The sequence below is a fragment of the Phyllopteryx taeniolatus genome, chromosome 3 (genome assembly GCF_024500385.1).
Source record: "Phyllopteryx taeniolatus isolate TA_2022b chromosome 3, UOR_Ptae_1.2, whole genome shotgun sequence".
Lineage (NCBI taxonomy): Eukaryota > Metazoa > Chordata > Actinopteri > Syngnathiformes > Syngnathidae > Phyllopteryx > Phyllopteryx taeniolatus.
Genome location: NC_084504.1, coordinates 22,653,514 through 22,674,804, shown reverse-complemented (window position 1 = coordinate 22,674,804; position 21,291 = coordinate 22,653,514). Strand labels below are relative to the sequence as shown.

The 21,291-nt window shown below is 41.9% G+C and overlaps 1 protein-coding gene across 6 annotated transcripts in view; it reads left to right on the top strand.

Annotated features, from left to right (window-relative positions):
- sema6a (sema domain, transmembrane domain (TM), and cytoplasmic domain, (semaphorin) 6A) overlaps window positions 1–20,810 on the top strand; it is a 143,053-nt gene extending 122,243 nt beyond the window's left edge. For 5 of the 6 annotated variants that reach the window (XM_061767679.1, XM_061767678.1, XM_061767682.1 and 2 more), the window contains 2 exons: window positions 2,076–2,255; window positions 17,412–20,810. In XM_061767679.1, coding sequence (XP_061623663.1) covers window positions 2,076–2,255; window positions 17,412–18,562 — 1,331 coding nt within the window. In that variant the 3' untranslated portion in view covers window positions 18,563–20,810. The remainder of the gene's footprint in view (window positions 1–2,075; window positions 2,256–17,411) is intronic. The other variant, XM_061767683.1, reaches the window with a different exon arrangement.
- The last annotated feature ends 481 nt before the right edge of the window (window positions 20,811–21,291 follow it).

Sequence of the window (21,291 nt, the reverse complement as noted above, 5' to 3'; positions counted from 1 at the left end):
ACTTTGGCACCATCTTGTGTCATCTTGGTGCTAAAAAGCTATGTTGAAGTGAATTAAGGAGCTTCATTTATACAAAAGTAGTGCTTTGCCTCCATCTTGTGGTATCTTGGGGTCAAGGAACTATGTTGAAGTGAGTTGAGGAGTTTCATTTAAATAAAAGTGGTGCTTTTCCGCCATTTTGGGGCCAAGGAACTACAACCCCAATTCCAGTGAAGTTGGGACGTTGTGTTAAACATAAATAAAAACAGAATACAATGATTTGCAAATCGTGTTCAACCTATATTTAATTGAATACACGACAAAGACAAGATATTTAATGTTCAAACTGGTAAACTTTATTGTTTTTAGCAAATAATCATTAACTTAGAATTTTATGGCTGCAACACGTTCCAAAAAAGCAGGGACAGGGTCATGTTTACCACTGTGTTACGTCACCTTTTCTTTTAACAACATTCAATAAACGTTTGGGAACTAAGGACACTGATTGTTGAAGCTTTGTAGGTGGAATTCTTTCCCATTCTTGCTTGATGTACAGCTTCAGCTGTTCAACAGTCCGAGGTCTCCGTTGTCGTATTTTACGCTTCATAATGCGCCACAGATTTTCAAAGGGAGACAGGTCTGGACTGCAGGCAGGCCAGTCTAGTACCCACGCTCTTTTACTACGACGCCACGCTGGTGTAACACGTGCAGAATGTGGTTTGGCATTGTCTTGCTGAAATAAGCAGGGGCGTTCATGAAAAAGACATTGCTTGTATGGCAGCATATGTTTTCCCCAAACTTGCATGTACCGTTCAGCATTAATGGTGCCTTCACAGATGTGTAAATAACCCATGCCATTAGCACTAATACAGCCCCATACCATCACAGATGTTGGCTTTTGAACTTTGCGTCCATAACAGTCCGGATGGTTCTTTTCCTCTTTGGCCCGGAGGACACGACGTCCACAATTTCCAAAAACAATTTGAAATGTGGACTCGTCGGACCACAGAACACATTTCCACTTTGCATCAGTACATCTGAGATGAGCTCGGGCCCAAAGAAGCCGGCAGCGTTTCTGGGTGTTGTTGATAAATGGCTTTTGCTTTGCATCGTAGAGTTTTAAGTTGCACTTACGGATGTAGCGCCGAACTGTATTTACTGACATTGGTTTTCTGAAGTGTTCCTGAGCCCTTGTGGTGATATCCTTTACACATTGATGTCGGTTTTTGATGCAGTGCCGCCTGAGGGATCGAAGGTCACGGCCATTCAATGTTTTCGGCCTTGCCGCTTACATGCAGTGATTTCTCCAGATTCTCTGAACCTTTTGATGATGATATGGACCGTAGATGATGAAATCCCTAAATTCCTAGCAATTCTACGTTGAGGAACATTGTCCTTAACCTGTTTGACTATTTTCTCACACACTCGTTCACAAAGGTGAAGCTCGCCCCATCTTTGCTTGTGAATGACTGAACAATTCAAGGAAGCTCATTTTATACCCAATCATGGCAACCACCTGTTCCCAATTAGCCTGTTCAGCTGTGGGATGTTCCAAACAGGTGGTTGATGAGCATTCCTCAACTTTCTCAGTCTTTTTTGCCACCTGTCCCTGTTTTTTTTGGAACGTGTTGCAGCCATAAAATTCAGTTAATGATTATTTGCTAAAAACAATAAAGTTTATCAGTTTGAACATTAAATATCTTGTCTTTGTAGTGTATTCAATTAAATATAGGTTGAACATGATTTGCAAATCATTGTATTCTGTTTTTATTTAGGTTTACCACAACGTCCCAACTTCATTGGAATTGGGGTTGTATGTTGAAATGAGTTAAGGAGTTTTATTTAGACAAAAGTATCGTGCTTTGCTGCATCTTTTGGCACTCTATGCGCAAATATAAACCATTTTACAGTGCATCAATTACTTGATTTTCGTTATTTGTGGCAGGACTAGGCTTCTCGCGGGGGAAGACTGTAGGTTCATCCTTAAATTTCACCAAAGCCTAATAAATATCCTTACCTTTTTGTGAGTAGTGTCTGTGTACCGAGGCCTCTCTCGGCAAACCGAGCGCCCTGTTAACCTGTGTTGTGTCTGGCAGGCCACCGTCACCACCATCACCACCACACCCTCTCACTCCCCACGCCGGCCCTACCCGAGGCCGCCGAGGGCCCCCTGGGGCGGGGCCGCATGGTGGAGCGCAAGGAGCCCCCCGTCAGCTCAGACACAGGGGAGGAGCCCTACATGGCCGTACCCTCTCAGACTCAGCCCGAAGCCGATGGTAAGCCTTGGAACGCAACAGATGCTCTTGGTCCGCTGTCACCTGTGGCAGGGGGGGAGGGAGTGGGGGGGCTTGTGAAATTGAGATTTACAGCTGCGTGGCTGCTTCCAGCTGACGAGAGGTACAGATCGGTTTCTCTCTTGCAGACAAATTGCTTCACCCTAAAAAAAAAAACAAAAAAAAAAACACACACATACACACACATTCAGTGCTCATTAGGATGTGCACTCAGAAATAGTCACGCACAGGCCCCGTGGGATCAGATTTATCATCCCCAGACTCTTAGTGTCCCACAAGAGACGTAATATCCAGGCCATTACGCCGCCGATGTATCTATTTCCAAGATGGCTGTGTCTCGTTGACATGACATCGAGCGTCCTTTCCACCCGCCTTTTACCACCCGCCTGACGCTGCGTCACATCGAGTGACGGCTCGTTGGATGGTTGGCAGACAGTGAGTGAGAGGGTGAGGAAAAGCGGGCGTTTGTCCTTAGCAGAGAAAGTGTTGTGAAGACATTACAAATGTTAGGAAAATCACTTGGAAAGTGCTACAGGTAGAAAAAAATAACAATGATTTCACAGTTGAAATAATGACAAAATTAAATTACATTAAAAGAAATTCCCTCCTCTCATATGCATGTAAATTGAAGACTCAATTGAACATAGGTGTGAATGGTTGTTGTCTATTCGTGTCTTGCTATTGGCCTTACAACTTCAAATATCCCTGTTAGTGGCTGGCGACAGTCCAGGGTGTAAACTGCTAACATGTGACCCTAATGAGGTCAAGCGGGATAGAAAATGGATGGATGGGAATCAAATTTAAATCGGCAAACAAGAAAACAATCCATAACATTTTGTAGTAGAATATAATATCCCTAAGCACCACGATATAGTAGTGGTTAACACATCTGGGTCATTGTCAAGAAGTCTCTCGTTTGAATTCAGCGCTGGCCCTCCTGTGTGTTCTTCCTGTGCTTGCGTAGTTTTTTTCCGAATACTCCGCCACATTCCAAAAACATGCATGTTAAGTTAATTGAAAACCCTAAATTGTCCTTAGGTGCCAATGATCGTTTGTCTATATGTGCCCTGCGATTGGCTGGTGAGCAGTCCAGGCTGTGCCGCGCCTCTCACCCAAAGTCAGCTGGGATAGGCACCAGCTCACTTGAGACCCTCATGAGCAAAAGCAAAACGGAAAACAGATGAAGGCATTGATAATATTCCTGGATCTCTTGATTATTCATAATGACTATGATCCCTCATAAGATGTACCTTTAGGAACACAACATGAATAATATCTGGCATTCCGAGCATCATCACATTATTTACTCTCTAAAAAATATATATGAATATAGTCCTACATAAACAAATATGTATTTTGGAGTACAGAGGTTGCGGGGTGTCAGCTGGAAGCAGCGAGCGGGTAGATCCAAGCACAAAAAAAGGCCAGTGAGCTCAAGACAGCATGCATTTAGCCAGCATCACGTTGTTGTTACCTGAGCAGGTGCATCACTGGAGCTGTAAGTTTAAGTGTCGCACACGTATTAAACAGTAAAGAAGATGTTATAGCTTGTGTTTGGTGGGGGGAGGGGGGGGGGGGGCGTAATGCTCCAGTCAAGCATGCTCAGGTAATGACACCCAGGACTCACCTTTCCAAACAAGCTTCCTGCTGGTGTATGTTTCCCGTATGATTCATTTTTTTGATTCTCATTTGATATGTCACTTTTTCCTCCGTTATATTTCAGCTCTTGAATATTTTCTTTTTCCATAAAGATTCAGCTGCAGTGATCTTTGTTTGAGTTGCGTTTCTGTGAGCAACTCTGGATATGTTTGCATGGCTTCAAGTCACATCCTTTTGTTGCTGTTAGTTTTGCGGCTATTTATATGTATTTGACTTTTTCCAGCTTTGTTTGCTTTGATGGTATTACGCACAGTTTTGCCTCAGTACAGTTTAACGCATCTCAGCATGGCAAACTGAGCACCGCAGTCAACAGCGTTCATTTCCCATCCTACCCATCCTGTCTTCTCTTCCCTCGGGTTGCTCTTCAGCTAACAGCTGTACTGTGAAAAACTTTAGCCAACTGTCCAGAACTCCTGTTGAGGCGAGAAATCAAACTTTTCAGTGTGCCTGACAATAGACATCAACCTGGCTGCTGCAGAAGAAAAACATGATATTCACTGGCCATATTAGGTACACCTGCAAAATCTAATGACACCTCGTACAAAAGCGGAATAATAATACTCAGGTTTAATTGACACTATGAGAAATGTGTTACTTTAGAGCCTTATACAGGTACATCTTAATAAAGTAGAATAGTGTCAAAAGCTTACGTTAAGTAAGGTAGTTCAATTCAAAAAGTGAAACTCATAGAGAAACACATTCAGAGTGAAATATTTAGCTTAGAGCAAACAAAAACCCAAAATTCACCACCTCTAGAAACTAGAATATTATGTAACATACAATCAAGAAACAATGGAAATGACTTTTAATGTCGAAATTAGGCAGTAATTGATTAATGAATCCATATAATGTATGAGTACTGAGATAAATGGACTTTTCTACCATATTCTAATTTATTGAGATGTACCTGTAGGTAACTTGAATAGAAATGGATGTCATGTGCCTCAATATATGGCACTAGAACCATGTGATTTTTTTCTAGCCAAGCACCAAAATGAGAATGATTAGCATGGAAAAAGTCTGACTTTAATGATGTAGTAAAACCATCCATCCATGTTCTATCTCACTTGTCCTCCTTAGGGTGAGCTGGAGCATATAGCATCTCAAAATCAGCTGCCATCATCCTAAAATTAAGCGCTATAGAAAAAGGACAGATGGATCAATTGTGCAGGTGTCCCTAATAGTGTGGCATTTGAGTGTGTAAGAATCTAAATGGTAAAAAAGTTTGAGAGTCAAATGTATCAGCTCCTATCAGGAGCCATTGTTGAGATAATTTGGCGCTTTAAAAGAAATTAATCCCCCAACTCTTTTTTCCATTTGCGGCGACGACGTTGCAGGATCTTATCTCCTAATGAATATTCTTATTAGGCCAAAGCCGCCACAGTAATTAAACAGGCGCCGCGAAGTGAGGAGTATTAACGAGCCGGCGGCATCTTTATCGGCCGCTTCAGTCGGGGGGCCCTTGCTGTCTCGAGGTGGCTTTTTTTTTCACAGTACATTTGAGCTTTGTCTGTGTGTCTATCTGTCTAACTCACCGAGCCCCGATGACCCTCTCACCTCGAACCACGCCACCCTGCTCCGAACACCTCGCCATCTCCTGCCACTGTGACCCCTCCCAACATCCAACAGGGATGGCATGTTCCAAGGCTATACCTTTTTACAAGTGATTCCTCAACCAATTTATGGATAACCCCCACCACCATCCCCTTCCCCCCTAATCCCACCCCCCTCCTCATTCATTCCTGCTCCTCCCCTAGCAGACTGTCTCCTCTTCAACAAGACTCATATCTCTTCCCTTGTCTAAATGAATCCCCCCCCCCCCCCCCCCCCCCCCCCTACCCCCTTTGGGCTCTCTTCCTTTTTCTGCCCTCTCTCTTCCTGTCAGCCTCCTTCCCCCCTCCTCCTCGCCCCTTACATCCACCTTCCCCAGCCCGACCTGTAGCCACCGCTGCGTTGCTCCAATTTATGGCTTCATTACAGCAGCTATCTACAGGAGACGGACGGCGGGTGAAAGAGAGAGGCAGCTAGACGACAGGGGCAGGAGACATGGGAAATAAGAGAGTGCAGGAAAAGCAATGTGCATGATAAGGATTTATTTAACAGGCAAGGAGAATCACACGGATGTGAGCTAAAAGGTAAAGACAGCCGAGAGGTAATACAAACAAGAGAATCAACAAATGAAAAAGTGAAGAAGAAATTGAGGTCCGGAAAGGTAGCGCGAGGTTCAGAAAATAAACGATGCTCATGATTTATTTGTTAGTGCATTTACCTAAGAATGTTTAATAATAATTGAAGTCCAAAGAATACAATGTCACGCAGCACAAGAAGGATGCTCAGTTACTGCCACACTTGCTCTTTTCATTTGATTGTTTTATAAAGGAAGTGTTTTGAACACAATTATTGACTGCAGCTATGGCATTTCAAGGTTACGAAGAGCGCGCAATGAACTGGTTTGCGCAGTGGCGTAAGAATACGTCGTCACGCAGCGCAAGAAGGCACACTCAGTTACCGCTGTACTCACTGTTGTTCATATATTGTATATATTATATTGTTGTTGTATATATTATATTGTTGTTCACTGATTGTTTTATATATGGGCTAGAAGTGTTTTCCCTACAGGATATTTACTGTAATTATGGCTTTACTACTGTATTAGTGTAGGTTAGCGTGGCGTAGGAATATGTCGTCACATGGCACAAGAAGGCACTCTCACTTACTATTGTCTGTACAGTACTTGCTGTTTTTTTATGCAATTGTTCTATATTTATGCCCTAGAAATGTTTTTATGACTCTATTGTGCCGGCGCATTCCAACTTACAAATTTGGCTTACATTGCTGCCGTAGGAACGGAACTCAATTGCGAACCAAGGATACCCCACCCCCACCCCTTCGTCCCTATTGAGATAATTGAAGGATGTCTGGTGGAAGACACAATGTTCGTCTTAAACCACGGCATTCTAGTAGAAACCAGAGCCTCCGTATCGCCTCGACAGTACAAGAACTACTACTTCTCTGCGCAATTGCAATTTCAGAAATACAATCAGGAAGGCATAACAAATTAGTTTCGCTAGACAACTGAGGAATCCAACTTGATTTGTTTGGAATAATGGGATGTGATTATGATGATATTACAGCATCTTTTACAGAGCTTCAGAAAACACTCGAAATTTGCCCTGCATTCAGCAACTAGAAATTGCAATTCCTTGGAAATTGTGTGTGAATGCTGAAGAGAACGCCAAACTGAAATGCCGTAGCATAAATTGAAGAAATGTAGAATGTGACACTTTGAAAGGTGAAAAAATATGAATTATATGATAGAGGTAAATTGGGCCAATTCTTCCAAAAGTAGGATTTTTCTATCTGTATTTATTTTTTATCTTGAAATTTGAATGGTTAAACACGTTGAGAAACGGTGAATTGATTTTAATTGCCTCCATGCTCATCAAGATGCCAACCATAAAGTATTTAAAATGTGCCTACAGTCTTATCTGAGGGTCGTAAACTGTACATAATCAGACAAGACAGCATATTGCTAATACAACTTAGCCTTTTGATGAACATTACAGTTATTCATTAAAACATCAGGACTTGACAGTAAATGCAGCTTGCTGACAGCTGCTGGCGAGAGTATGACCTTGCTCACGTTGAGATGTGATGTCTTATTCATTTTCCACTTCTGCGGAAGCCGGCCGAGGGAACATTTCGGCATCGTTGCGGCGGATGTCAATTTGGAAGGTTAGCAGCGATGAAGGACCCCGAATGGTGTCAGACCTTCTTATGATCCAGCATGCTCGCTGCGTTAACTTCCTGCAAAGTGCAAACCACAGATTGATTCTAAAAATGATCTTTAATTGACAAAGTAAGCATCACTACTGGACAGATGGTTGGACAGACACTCACATGCAGACTCACCGAGGTCACACGCCACCCCAATAGGCCCCGCCTCTTAAATGCACATGTATGTACTCAGACGCCACAATATGGACAGTATTTTCTATCCATTTTAAGCTTTCAATTTGTGTGTGTGTGTGTTCAAATACATCTACAAAGTGTTTAATAATGTGTTTGAAGCGTGTGGGAGGGGTAACCAATAAATAAATAGGGTCTATTGGTCATATGGTTTCTCTATATTGCAGATTTGTATTCATTGCAAGTGGGTTTGGAACATATCCTCCACATGAAACGGGGCTTCACTGTACATATGTTTTCAAAGGCTTATTTTTAAACAATTGAGTTTTCTTTATTGTTCAATAAAAGGGGGTTGTGACTTCACAACAAAAGGAAAATGTCTTAGGGCGACAAAGTTTGAGAAGCACTGCTGTAGGTAGTCCAGCTCTTTCTATTCCTGTTAGCATTACACTGCAATCGTTGCTCGTACATTGGAAGTGATTAGTGTGTTTGTGCGCGCGCGTGTGTGTGTGCGCGTGTGTGTGTGTGTGGCGCAGCAGGTGAATAATTGGCGGCTTATTGTGACTCATAGCAGAAACAGAGGACTTGATGTTTTCCCGATGTTACGCACTTCCGCCACTGACGCAAACAGCAATTTCCTCCTCTGATTAGCTCATTGTTCTCTTCACGCTAGCTAATTCTCACAGTTCACATTACCATTTTGTATGTTATGCTTACGCCTTCTGTCTCAGACAAAGGCTTTTAGTACTGTAATTCACGAGTTAAGACAGCTGATATGTATCACAGTCATGAGAACACATCACCAGCAGGGACAAAAGTTCATACGTGGCATACACGTAGCAGACATACAAGGGAAAACAATCAATGTATTCTTAACATTTACATTAAGAGGTTGTTTGCAACTGGGCAAATGGTTATGTGCAGCACATCCTAACATCAACAACGAAAATACTAATAGAAACTGTGGTACTTCATGAGTGCTGAATACAACACGATCAGGTACGGATGCGCATAGGTTAGTGCACTGATGTTAATAGCAGAGCTGCACAATCAAAAGATCAGGCCTTTAATTATAATTGCCTCAGCAGTCTTTACCGTCTTTATTTTGTCTTTCATTCTTAATATCAACCCTACTGCGAGGGCCTCTTCATTCACGAACAGTTCGTCCATTCATGTTTATTGTAATCACTTATAAAAGACTTTATTCTAAAAAATATTGAATATGCTTATGCAACATGTGCTACACAACTATGTTTAATAAGACAGATTGAAAACAGAAGAGTAAACCGAGTACGGTATATACAGTAAAAGACTAAAGTCATAACTTTAACTTTTTTGTGAGGGGAGCCCTCAAGCAAAAACAAAATCATTATTTGATACTGTTACTTTAAATAGGAACGTCTGTCAGCCTTTCAATTCTAATGGTCCTTTTTTTATAAGCGGATCTTTCTTTAGGGCGTCACGGTCCACTGTTGTGTCGACACTTTGAGGGTTGATAAGGATCTGTATTCATTTTTGTTCCCCCGACAATGTCTGAGAATTTCTAGTGTTAAGAGGTTTGTGGCGTCCCCATCAACTCTGGGATGTTTCTCCGCCTTTGAGCATTTTCCCATCGTCGACACAAAGACAAGCTCTGTGGCTTAAGTCAGCCGGAGCAGCGCCTGACGGGATAAAAGTAGCAGCGTGAATGTGTGTGTTTGACACCCACTATCGCGCTTTTACAAGTAGCCAGGGCTGGTTTGACTGTGAGGAATTTATATCAGAGGCTTTCGAGATATGTGTGGAATGTGGGGATGCTGAATCTGGAGGGCACGTGAAATCTAAATCGACTAAACAGGCTGGATGAAGAAGGCCTGCTGCTGTTGCGGTGTAAACCTTGTTAATAAATAAAAACTGAAGCAGTCTTTGGATTTCAGAGAGATATTTTTCAGGTTAAAGTTACGGGCCAAATGTGAGAGTTTTCCCACCATTTCTATCAAACAGGAAAGGTCCAGTTATTACTACTTATTATTACTATTGTTGTCTCTGAAATATTTTCCTGACCAATTATCCTGAGGTGAGTTTAGAAGTAATTTGACCTCCCTGATCTATTTGGAAAACGGTTATACCGACAACCGGGCTGAACTTGAGTATTTTTGCCTCACTCCGATCGAAGCCAGCAAAGGCCCGATTATTGGATGTCTTGTCCGCGATCATAAATTTTATACCTGTTCAATATTCGTAAATTAGTGTATGGATCATCTAATATTGGGTGGGATACACACATACCAATAATCGGGCTGAATTTGAGAATTTTTCTTCCCTTCCAGTCAAAAGCAGCAAAGGCTCGATTGACAGAAGTCTGCAAAATATTATCCTGAGTGATTAACCTGTGGTCAAGACCGCTTTCGGCCGAGCCACTGACTCAGTGATCGTCAAGTGAAATGAAACGGTAGCCAATTATGAAGCGACTTAAAGCTACAGTAGCTGTGATGTATTTCTGGTTTGCAGCAGGCAGATCATTTAACTTTGGCTTTTAATTTAAAAAATATTAGTATTTCATTTGAAAGTAACCCTTCAACTCAGCATCTTTCTTTTTCAAATTTCAAAAATGTTTTTGTTGATGCAGAAATAATGTTTTGTTTTCTCCGTAGCAGATCATTGATGTCATAAATTCAACACACTATAGTTTTATATATATATATACCTAGCATACAAGTAAAAGAAAATGATAATGTAGCATGCAAAAAGGGTTTTGTGGATCTGGTCTTTTCTGTGAGACGAAATGGTTTAAATATTTAAGGTTGCTGACTAGTGAGGATAAGCGGTACAGAAAATGGATGAATGGATGGACCCCTGGTATATTGTGTCATTCACCACAATCAAAATGACAAGGAGAAGAGCTTGCACCTGCAATCCGGTTACCAGATTAGCTAACAGTTCGCCTAGCTACTTCTCTTTCCTGGCAGTCGGAATGCCCGGTGGCACCATGATGTGTCTCAACTGCCAGTCTTAGTACTACATCAGACTTCTGGTTTGGGGGAGGAAACTCATAATTGTCTGTGGAGATGTTGTTCATCTCAAGTACATAACACACTATAAGAGCAGTAAGAACGCACTCAGTGTTTTTTTTCCTCGTTTTTCCTCAGATTATAATAATGTAAGATGTTAAAAATCTATATGTGTGTATGTGTCTGTGTGTACCCCGCTTCAGTTTTGAAAAGTTTGTCAAGATTCCAAAGAAGCGGCATTTCAATCAGCTCCCGTGTCCTCTGTGATTTCTCTTTGATGACGGGAAACAGTTTGTCAAATGCAAGCCGGAGGTCTTCAAAGTTTTTCCATCTCAGGAAGTGTCGTGTGATCCATGGAAGTGCACAAAGAGAATGAAAGGATTTTGTTTTTAGACCAAAAAAAAAAAAAAAAAGACTCAGACAGGAAGAGACATGCAGTGTAGGTTAAACAGGGCATTAGCCTCCCCCAAACCACAACAAAGCGCCACAGTTGGCCTTCTTCAATTAAACGTTCAACCAGATTGAGTCATTGCCCTCTGACCTCCAAATTCCTGGAGTGAACGTTGGCTTCCATGTCAGGAAAAATGGGAACAAAGAGAAATGAATCCATTCACATTTAGCAAACATTTTGAGCATAGGAAATGATTTGCCTATTTCCTTTATTTGTATAAGAAACATTGTATTTTAGCTAATAAGTAACTGATATAAACTGTGTGGGAAAAGCCGGGCACGCTCTCCCTTTATGATAAAAAAATCGAACATAATAACAATGAGAAGGATATAATTAAATCCTTAAAAACTAATATATACATTTTACTGCTTAAACATTCTAAATAAATAGAAAGAATACAATCAAAAACTAAATATTAAAAATGGCATGTAATGGTACAGTGCTAAAATGCCCCTGTCCCCGCTTTTTGGGAATGTGTTGCTGGAATCGAATTCAAAATTAGTTCATATTTGAAAGAAAAAGAAAAATAGCAGCGTGAATGTGTGTGTTTGACACACACTATCGCGCTTTTACAAGACAAGTCTTTAATGCTCTTCTTTTCATGAAGACATGACTACTACTACTATGTTGACAAAGACAAACATGACAAAGCATTGTCATGTTCTGATAAAACTGCTGCTCTGGCAGCATTCATGCTATGTAGCTAACAAATAGCATCTGAACAAAGCCCCCATTAGCTGCCACTTTCCTCACAGGGTGCTGAAACTAAGCACAGTTTGAAGTTTGGGATAGGACCTCTCTGTATCCTCTGCAGAAGATGATCCCAAAGTTCACAAGTAGGAGGAACTAGAAAACGATCCAAGATCCAGAGAAAGTACTTCTGTCATCTTGGCATGTCAGCGACTGAGGTGGGAAGCAGATGTTAGCGTAGAGTCGTCGGGGACAACGGTCGGCTTTGTTCTCCACCTTAGATAACACCCCTCACGCTGTCTCCTCAGGTCCACGCTTTTGTCTGGCAAACCCCTTGAAAATGTTTAGTTAAGCCACCCGTCACCGTCACCCCCATTAAAAACAGAAGTGAAGTACGTGTTCACCGTCACATCCTTATAGATTTCCCATTGTATCGCCGGCCAGCACTTTATTTCACTTAGGAAACCAGGCCCGGGGTCCTGTTTCTGGACTGAGAGCAGCGAAAGTGGATTGTGGATGTTCCTTAAGGAGAGTCTGGATTTCAGTTCTAAAATTATGAATGATTATCCTGCTGTCTGGAAGTCTATGTGGTGTCTTGCTCAGGAGACACCCAAGATGTTCTCCAAGCGTGTTTGCTGATGGATCCCAGGTACGGACGGCACCATAGCTGGGGCCCTGCTGGCTTATATTTTGAAAACTTGTTTAACAATGAAATGAAGCAAACCACAAAAACGGCTATTTGTTAATATTATAATGATATTCAGTGAGAATGGGGTTTCATGCATTTTACACATTGGAAGCCTTTATTGAGCAAAGTGCCATATTTGGACACGTCAGTGTTCCAAATAGAACCAAATCTGATGGGAAAATACAAATTGAAAATGTGGGTGGGACTATCTTACAAATAATCATCATCATCAAGGATTCACTAATACCAATGCCAATACTGTACATCTGCAGTCTTACTAGGACTCGAAAAAAAATGTTTCGATACTACACAATGACTGCAATTTGTGTGCTGCAAAATGAGCGATGAAATCCGCTCGGGCAGCGTCGGAGGCCGCCGCCACGTGAGTTGCGGCTACGGGCCAGCCGGTGAGCAGCGAGTTTCTCGACCCCCCTCGTCGCGCTCCCGCCGCAACGCAGAAACCCGGGGCGATGCAGTACATCGGGTAAAAAGAAGTAAAATATCACTTCAGTTGTCATGTCACAGTTGTTTTACTTTTTTTTAAGAAGCAGTCTTGTATTTCTTTTTACTGACTTTATTTTGTAGCTAACTTCCTCTATTGGGTGGACCAGCTAGGACCCCGCTCTAGCATCGGTGCAGTTTGCTTTGCAACATACTCAAATCATCATTCATTGAGCCATGATATGAGGTTATAATATGAGTGTAACACAAGCAATTGTTCCTAACTGTTGCTTTAAGTTCGTTTTCCTTTCTAGTCTAGTCCAGTGTCACAGAATCAGTCTGTCTCTTTCTATTTCGGGCCGTGTTTTAACATGTCAACTTTCAGGGAACCTTTTTTTCTTCTGAAAGCCATTTTACTGTGCAAAAAAGGGAGCACTCCTATAAAAGAGTCACGCTATACTCACACACCAGAGCATTCAGTGTGGATAGGGAGTGTTTGTGTGTGTGCGTGTGCGTGTGTGTGTGTGTGACAGAACCCACTTGCATGGCAATGTTAAATGACACGTGTGCAACACAGGTCATGTGTGAACGCACTATAAATCTGACTGCTGAGGGTCTTTAAGCAACTGAATGCAGCGTGAAAAGACTTATTTCAAAAAGCGATAACTCAGACACCTACAGATCCTCTAGACACAAAAAGATGAAATATTTTGTAATTTTATTTTTCCTCATTTGGATGATTACAGCTAACGAAACCCCAAATTCTGAATATTACGTAAGAAACAATCAAATCGATTTTTAATACGGAAATTAGGTAGAAATTGAAAACATTTTTCCCGTGTAATACTGTTTATGAGTTTCACTTTTTTAATTCAACTGCTGAAATAGATGAACTTTTTTTTCTTTCTTTTTGTAACCATATTCTACACCTGTAAATTAAGAGCTCAAACGCAACAGTAGACATCGCCATTTTTTGTGAATGAATGAAAATTATTTTGTTATATTTCTGGTTTTAAGGTTAAAGTGAAAACATCGTATTGAGGGTATTCCAAGTTCATATAAATTAATCAATCAAGAGGCTAGTGTGAAAAGAAAAATCCAACTTTTATTGAAAAAACTCTCTCAAAGAGGTTTGTGATGTAATTTCATTGCAAAACCAGAAAGCTCCAAGAAAATAATTCTTTGTAAAATCTGCAGCCCTGACCACCAACACTAATCACACTAATGAGTTTCAATGACGTCAGCCATAGGCAATAGAGTTGAAAGTTGTCATATCTTACGCTCACTTTCAAGCATAATCGAAACAATATTAGCAGCAAGTTAACAAGAAATCGTGGACGCAGACATGCTTGAGGACGCAAGCCTGGGCTCACGATTGGCTTTAAACGAAATGACAAGGCTAGCTAGTAAAATGCGTACGGCACTTGTCGTTTTCTGAAATTATTTTGGACGTTTTACATGAGATGTTTGGTTTGGCAGGGTTAAGAAATGCAACATCGAACGATGCCATGATAGGCAGTCTGCTAGTAGGCGTGGCTCCATTAAATTAGCTCATGGTCGCAACGGAAAAAATACACCTTGCTTGTGTGTGTTTTCAGATTAGATGGCTATTTTTGAAGGCCAGAAGCTTGTGTAAAACTCAGAAGTCGCTAGAAAAATCAATACTCAAGTACAGATACCTTGAAATCAGTAATCAAGTATTTTTATTTTATTACTTCCCACCATTGTGTATCACAAAGCCTGTTGGACTACTTCATATCTGCTTTCCACTGGCCCCTTGTGTGTGATGACACAGCTCGTTGGCTTTGGCATCCAATCATCTTTTTTCTTAATGAATTGTCTCAGACTGATCAGATTGGTTCGCAGCTTTATGAAATGTCAGCCCTTTGCATCCAAGAAGAAGAAAAAAAGGCTTCTGGTACATTTCAGCCTTCTTTATTCCCATTCATATCAGTTTTCATTTTGGCAGATGTTATTTTTCTTTTATCAGGGATTCCAAATGTGAATCAGCTTCAACAAAACACCCTGAGATTAGATTTGAAAGGGAATAATGAATGTGGCTGCTGAAAGCAATTTGAGAAGGTGTTTACTCATGCTAGGATAAACCATTTTTCATTTGCCTGTTTGATATGAAACCGCTAATCTTTTTATTTTTCTAATTCACTATCATTTTTCTTCCTTTGGGGGGGACGGGTAGTACAATTATTTTTTGTTTTTTCTAGGAACGCTGTAGTTGCCATTTATTTGTCTGCCGATGATGGGGAAAATGAATACTTAATGAATAAATTGTTGTTATATTTGCTCAGTTTGGTGGAACTAAATATTGTAGTGTCGAGGGAAATTGATGCTAGATTTCTCAGCATTCCTAGCAACAGTTTGTAAATAGCTGTGAAGAATGATGTGTTTATTGTTAATGTTACTTGTTTATTATTCCCATGTGGTAGTAGCCATTGTATGCGTTTTATCTACCCGTTACCAGCTGTGGTGTTGTTTTGTTGTACCGTGAGCTAGGATAGTGTAAAAAAAAATGCTGCTGTGCTAACTTTGCTAGCCTATGCACCTTTGCCAATATGGGCAGATTCATTGAATTTATTGTCCATATGTCTCAGGCCGAACCCGATTGAAGTATCGCGCAGTGTGTGAGGTTCGGCAACTAGTTTTCATGACCGGCCGACCTCCAGCCACTAATTTGGCTGCAATTTGAATAGTTGAAAAACACAGGTGCAAATTTGTATTTGTAACAGCCAATAAAAATAGCATGAGTCCCAGCAATATGCGTGTATACAGAATACAGTATTGTATTTTACAACAATGTGCGGTGCTCAATCGCTTGGTGTGGTGGTGTGAGTCACCAACTGTAATTTCTTTTCGTGATGGTCCATTTCAGTTGCGTTTGGCGACATTGCTTGGTATGCGGCAGGCCATAAGGATGTGAGAACGACTCTGCTTCCGTGCTAGTGTTGTATTAATTCGAATAAAGCTGCCTGGAGGAATTGTATGTGCCGTAATATGAGTCTGAGGTCTGAGTGGTTGTGGCTCAACTTCCCATAACTGATGTCATGGTGTTAGTCTTCGTTAGACAGCAAACTAATTGTGACTCAATCAACAAGTAAACAAGTATTTCACGCATTTTTATCCAAATTGCTTCAAGAAATAATGAATCATAAATCAATTCCAACAACAATCAATGAATTAAATAAGGTGTATTATGCCCATCCCTACACCATTCCTTAATCTGAAGAATAATGTACAAATCATTTCCATTAAGAGAAGTCTTCAGTCCTCTTCTTTTAATAAAAACATTCCATCCCATTCTGATAAGACTGTTGCTATGCCAACATCCACACTAATCTCTCGAGGAGAGACCATGGATAAGAATGCAGTAACTTCTTTTTTCACATATAGACCACACCTTTCTGCTGCAGCATGGGTTTCACCTTACAGGTACAGGTCTGGCTTACACAGGTGATCCCGGAAAATTGCCGTTTCCAGCATTTATCGACCTTTGGTTTTTACACAGAAGCATAGAAAATGCTGGATAATCTTACAACCGTGTGTACTTCCCCAGCACGAGTGTCTAGTGTCACGCTCAAATTATATATTGGACAACAACAATTGCTTTCAACACAACAGGGTGTGAGAAGTGAGTGTCAGGTGTTGAACTTCACATCCCGTACACTACAGAATATCCTTCCACACAGATGGAGGAACATCTCTGAGATTTGATACTACCTCTGAAGCCAGAAAAGTGTCAATTTCCATTCTGTGTCAGTGGCATTTGCAGAGAGCAGTGACACGGAAAAACGCTTCCTTTTACAAGCAGTGTGACCGGGGCTACACAGGTGGTGCCCTGCCTGCTCGTACTCTGATACTAGCTCTGAAGGTGAAATATAGACAGAACCACTCAGAACCAACAATTACATTTAATTAATCCTAGCTTTAACTGGCTGTAAAATGTGTACAATTTCTTGTAATTTCATCAGGCCAGATTTTTTCAAATTGGACATCCAGGTTGACCTAGTGGTTTGCACATGTTCCTCACAGTTCTGAGGTTGAGGGTTCAAATCCTGCTTGTTCAGGGTGTACTCAGGCTCTCACCCAATATCAGCTGAGATAGGTGTCGGTTTACCATGAACCTACTGAAGATAAGTGGTATAGAAAATGTCAAGTCAAATTTGTTTTTCGCAGTAGCTCTTTTTCACAAGTCTCAAAGGGCTGTAGTTATTCACGTAATCAGTTCATGTTTCTTGCGTCCATCGGTTCTCTGCGTTCCAGTTGGATCTCAGTGTGGCAAAATGCTCTCTTTGCAGGTGTGATCCGTGAGAGCTACCAGAAGGGTCGCGACCAGCTGGTTCCCGTCACCCTGTTGGCCATCGCCGTTATCCTGGCGTTCGCCATGGGCGCCATCTTTTCCGGCATCATCGTCTACTGCGTGTGCGACCACCGGCGGCGAGACTTGGACTTGCCTGGGCGCAAGGACAAGGACAACCACCACCTTCACCTTCACTCGCGCCGGGGCTCCATGAACAGCGTGACCAAACTGACGGGTCTTTTTGAGACGCAGGCCAAAGATGGACGACCAGAAGCCATACTCTCGCCTTTGATGCATAACGGGCGACTGACAGCCAACGGGAAGATGCTCATCAAAGCCGACCAGCACCACCTGGACCTCACCGCACTGCCGACGCCTGAATCCACCCCCATGCAGCCGCGTCGAAAGCCCAGCCGGGGGAGCCGCGAATGGGAGCGCAACCAGAACCTCATCAATGCTTGCACCAAGGACATGGCGCCCTTAGGCTCCCCCGTCATCTCGGACCTGCCCCTGAGGGCTTCCCCGGGTCACATCCCCAGCGTCGTGGTGTTGCCTCTGCCACAGCACCAGCACCAACTCCCTCCTCAACTGCAACAGTCCTACCAGCATGAGTATGTGGAGCAGCCGCACCCCAGCGAACTCGGCATGGGCCTCATGGATGACCAGGGCGCCACGCTGGAGTACAAGACCATCAAGAACCCCCACCACAACCTCACCATGGTGAATCCGGACGGGGTGCTGCCGCCCCGCGTACCCCAACGAGAGGCTTCGCTCACTGTCCCACCGGCTGTCCCGCAGATGGGCAAACGCCTGGAGGTCCACTCGTCCGTCTACGGCCTCCGGAAAGGCTCGTCGTCATCCGCCTCGGGCTCATCCGGCCTCAAGAAGCACAACACCAACTCGTCCAACTCCTCCCATTTGGCGAGACACCAGAGCTTCAACCGTGTGGAGACGCCGCCCCCTGCGCCCCAGCGGGTGGACTCCATACAAATGACAGCGCAGGGCATATCTCTGTCACGGCAGCCCGGCATGAGCTCCTACGGTTCGCTGCCCCGCGGCGTCGTCAAACACCTCAAGCCTGACGTCCCTCCCAAACCGTCCGTCGTGTCGCTCTCCACAAAGGTGAAGTCCAGCGACGCCTGCACATAGTCTGATGGAGGTCCTTGAGTGAATGAACGCTTCCAAAAGAAAGACACGAAACTATGTGATCAGTTCTTTGTTTAAGTGTACAGTACAGTTGGTAACGCAACACGGTTTTTTTAAGAAAACACTTTCTTTTATACAAATGTGTAAATACCACCCAACCGGGGGAACTGAGACAAAAGAAGACTCCGATGATTTGATCTGTGTAGCATGAGGAAGTGGGGGCTTTCTTGATCTCTACAAGGACAGCGTGGATTCAGGCGGGCAAGGAGGGAGCGGGTGGGTGGGTGTTTGGGTTGTTTTGGGTGTACAGTACCTTAAAGGCCGGCGAACCCGGAGACTGAAAAGCTGCCTGTTGGAATACTGTGAAAAGCCTCCAAGTGTTACCGCAATCAAGTCGCCGCCTGGACTGGCCTGGGCTAGGAGAATCCTCCCGATTCACTGAACAACACTTGACTGTTAATACTAAAAGCTTGTTGTATTTATTTTTTATGAAGTGCTCTTGAAGAGAAACAAGAAGACTTTTTAGGCTCAAAAAAGAGAGAGGGCACAGAGATCTTTTTAATATGAATTAATCAAGTGTGTTTTAAAAACAAAAAACAACAACAACACATATTTAAAGTCATAAAACTGGAGCCAGTAGATTTTTTTTCTTAATGAGTTAAGGTGAGAAGGGGAAGATATTTATTTACAGTACGCCACAATGGACTTCTACTGTCACAGACCATTCTAGTTTCAAAGGAGTATTTCCCCTTTTCACTCCTCCAATCAGTACTGTGTTTTTCGCGTGTGTGTGAGTCAGTAACGTCGCTCCCGATTGGCCACGTCGTATAAATGAACGCCACCAGTGAGCGAAAACCTTTTTTAAACCCTTCCCCACATGTAAATTTGTGCCTTACACCCTAAAGTAGTGAAAATGTTTTCTTCGATAGCTGTTAACTTGTAGTGTTTTTATTTTGTTTTTTCTTACACCATGATGTTTCCCTGATTTGATAAAAACACAATTAAAGAATGTAGGTGTTACTGTTGTAATTCTGCTCCCCTACACATGTACACGAATACACACATGAAGACGCACACATTTGTTGTTAATTGTGCCATGAATGAGCTTTTCTGTTGTGTGTCCACCGAGACGTCGTCATTGTTGAGTGTTTTTTGCGGGGTTTTTTTTTTTTTTTTTTTTTTTACAATTTCCAAGTTTGTTTCTACTTGTGGTGGTCAAAAGATCGCAGCGGCACGACCGATTGACTGAAACTTTTGCTACGCGAGTTTGCCGCTAGCGGTTAGCATAGCGTTAGCAACCCGAGCTCAGCTGGAAGTGACACCGAAAGGCGCTTCTTGGCTCCTCGCTTCGCATTAAACAGGCTGGTTCCTGTGAAGACAATTAAAAAACATGAACTAATATAAATAATTGGCCCTTTTTTGTAAGGCAAGTTTGTAGTTGAGCGTTAACTAATGTTTGTTTTTGAGGACACTCCCTCCAACACTTAAATCAACAAAGCACTATTTTTAGTGTTGTATGTGTAGATAGGTGAACGTTTTATTAAACATTTGTTTTATTTCATTTGTCAATGGAGTAAAGCCAACTTTGTCTCAAACCACAACTCGCTTGAGAAAAATAGCACTGAGGATTGGTCATGCTGCATTCAAGGCTGCTGGGAATTTGGATAAAAATGTGGCCCAACATTCACTATAGAAAATAGATGGATGGATTGGCTGTTAAATTGCAATCTGTAGCCTAATTAATACAGCTAAATGCTTTTGAATCTTTAAGTGCGTCTGTCCCTTGTCAGATGTTTCCCAGTTTTCCTGAATGCAGCATGCTACAACATTGCAGGTTCCTGTGCCGCCCTGACACAAACCATCAAGTCAAAAAACGTTAATAGTGGTCGCACGGAGAATGTGACTATAGAATCAGTTCTAATGTGCACATTCTGTGTAAATGGTTGAATCTCGTTTAAGATCCAGTTGCGAATGTGTACGTGTGCAGTGACAAGTGAGGTTCTCTGCTGTGTGTGTGTGTGTGTGTGTGTGTGTGCGCCTTGTCGTCTCTCCGCCATCCCTCTCTCACACACGGCGCGACCTTTGTGAGATTGTAAAATATTGTGACGTTACACGTTTTTTGCCCTGTTCTCTCCACCTCCTTAACATCTGATTCACAGCTTAATGTATGTTGTAAAGGAATAAAAACACTTTAATTTAATGAAAAATGTAATTTCAAACGGAAAAAAAGAAAATAAAATTCTTGTCATGATGTCCTTGACGTTTTTTCTCCATACACTGTTCTTTTCTTTGTGCTCTTGTTAACATTTATTTTGTTGAACATATTTTTTATTGAGGATTTCAAGGTGTAATGTGAGTCTGCATCAAGGAAAATACATTTGCTGCTTTTCTTTTCAGATTGTAGAAATCCATAAAAAGAAGTGCCACTGAGGAAAGAAAGCATTTTAGGCGAGTTAAAGGGAATAATTGGGCAGCCTTTGGCTTCACCAACTAAAGATTTAAATCTTTTCCTGAGAGCATCATTATCAAATTCGGGAGCTGTAAATTTCAATCAAAATGTAATCATTAAATACAAATATGTATTCAATAATAATTATAAAATAATACTGAATGGATTTTTCTTATAATTTACTCCAGTTTTTTTATTTCACTATATCGTTTGTTTTGTATCATTTATATTGTTTTATAATCTGTTATTTTTTTTATTGTGGATTAGATCACATTACCATATC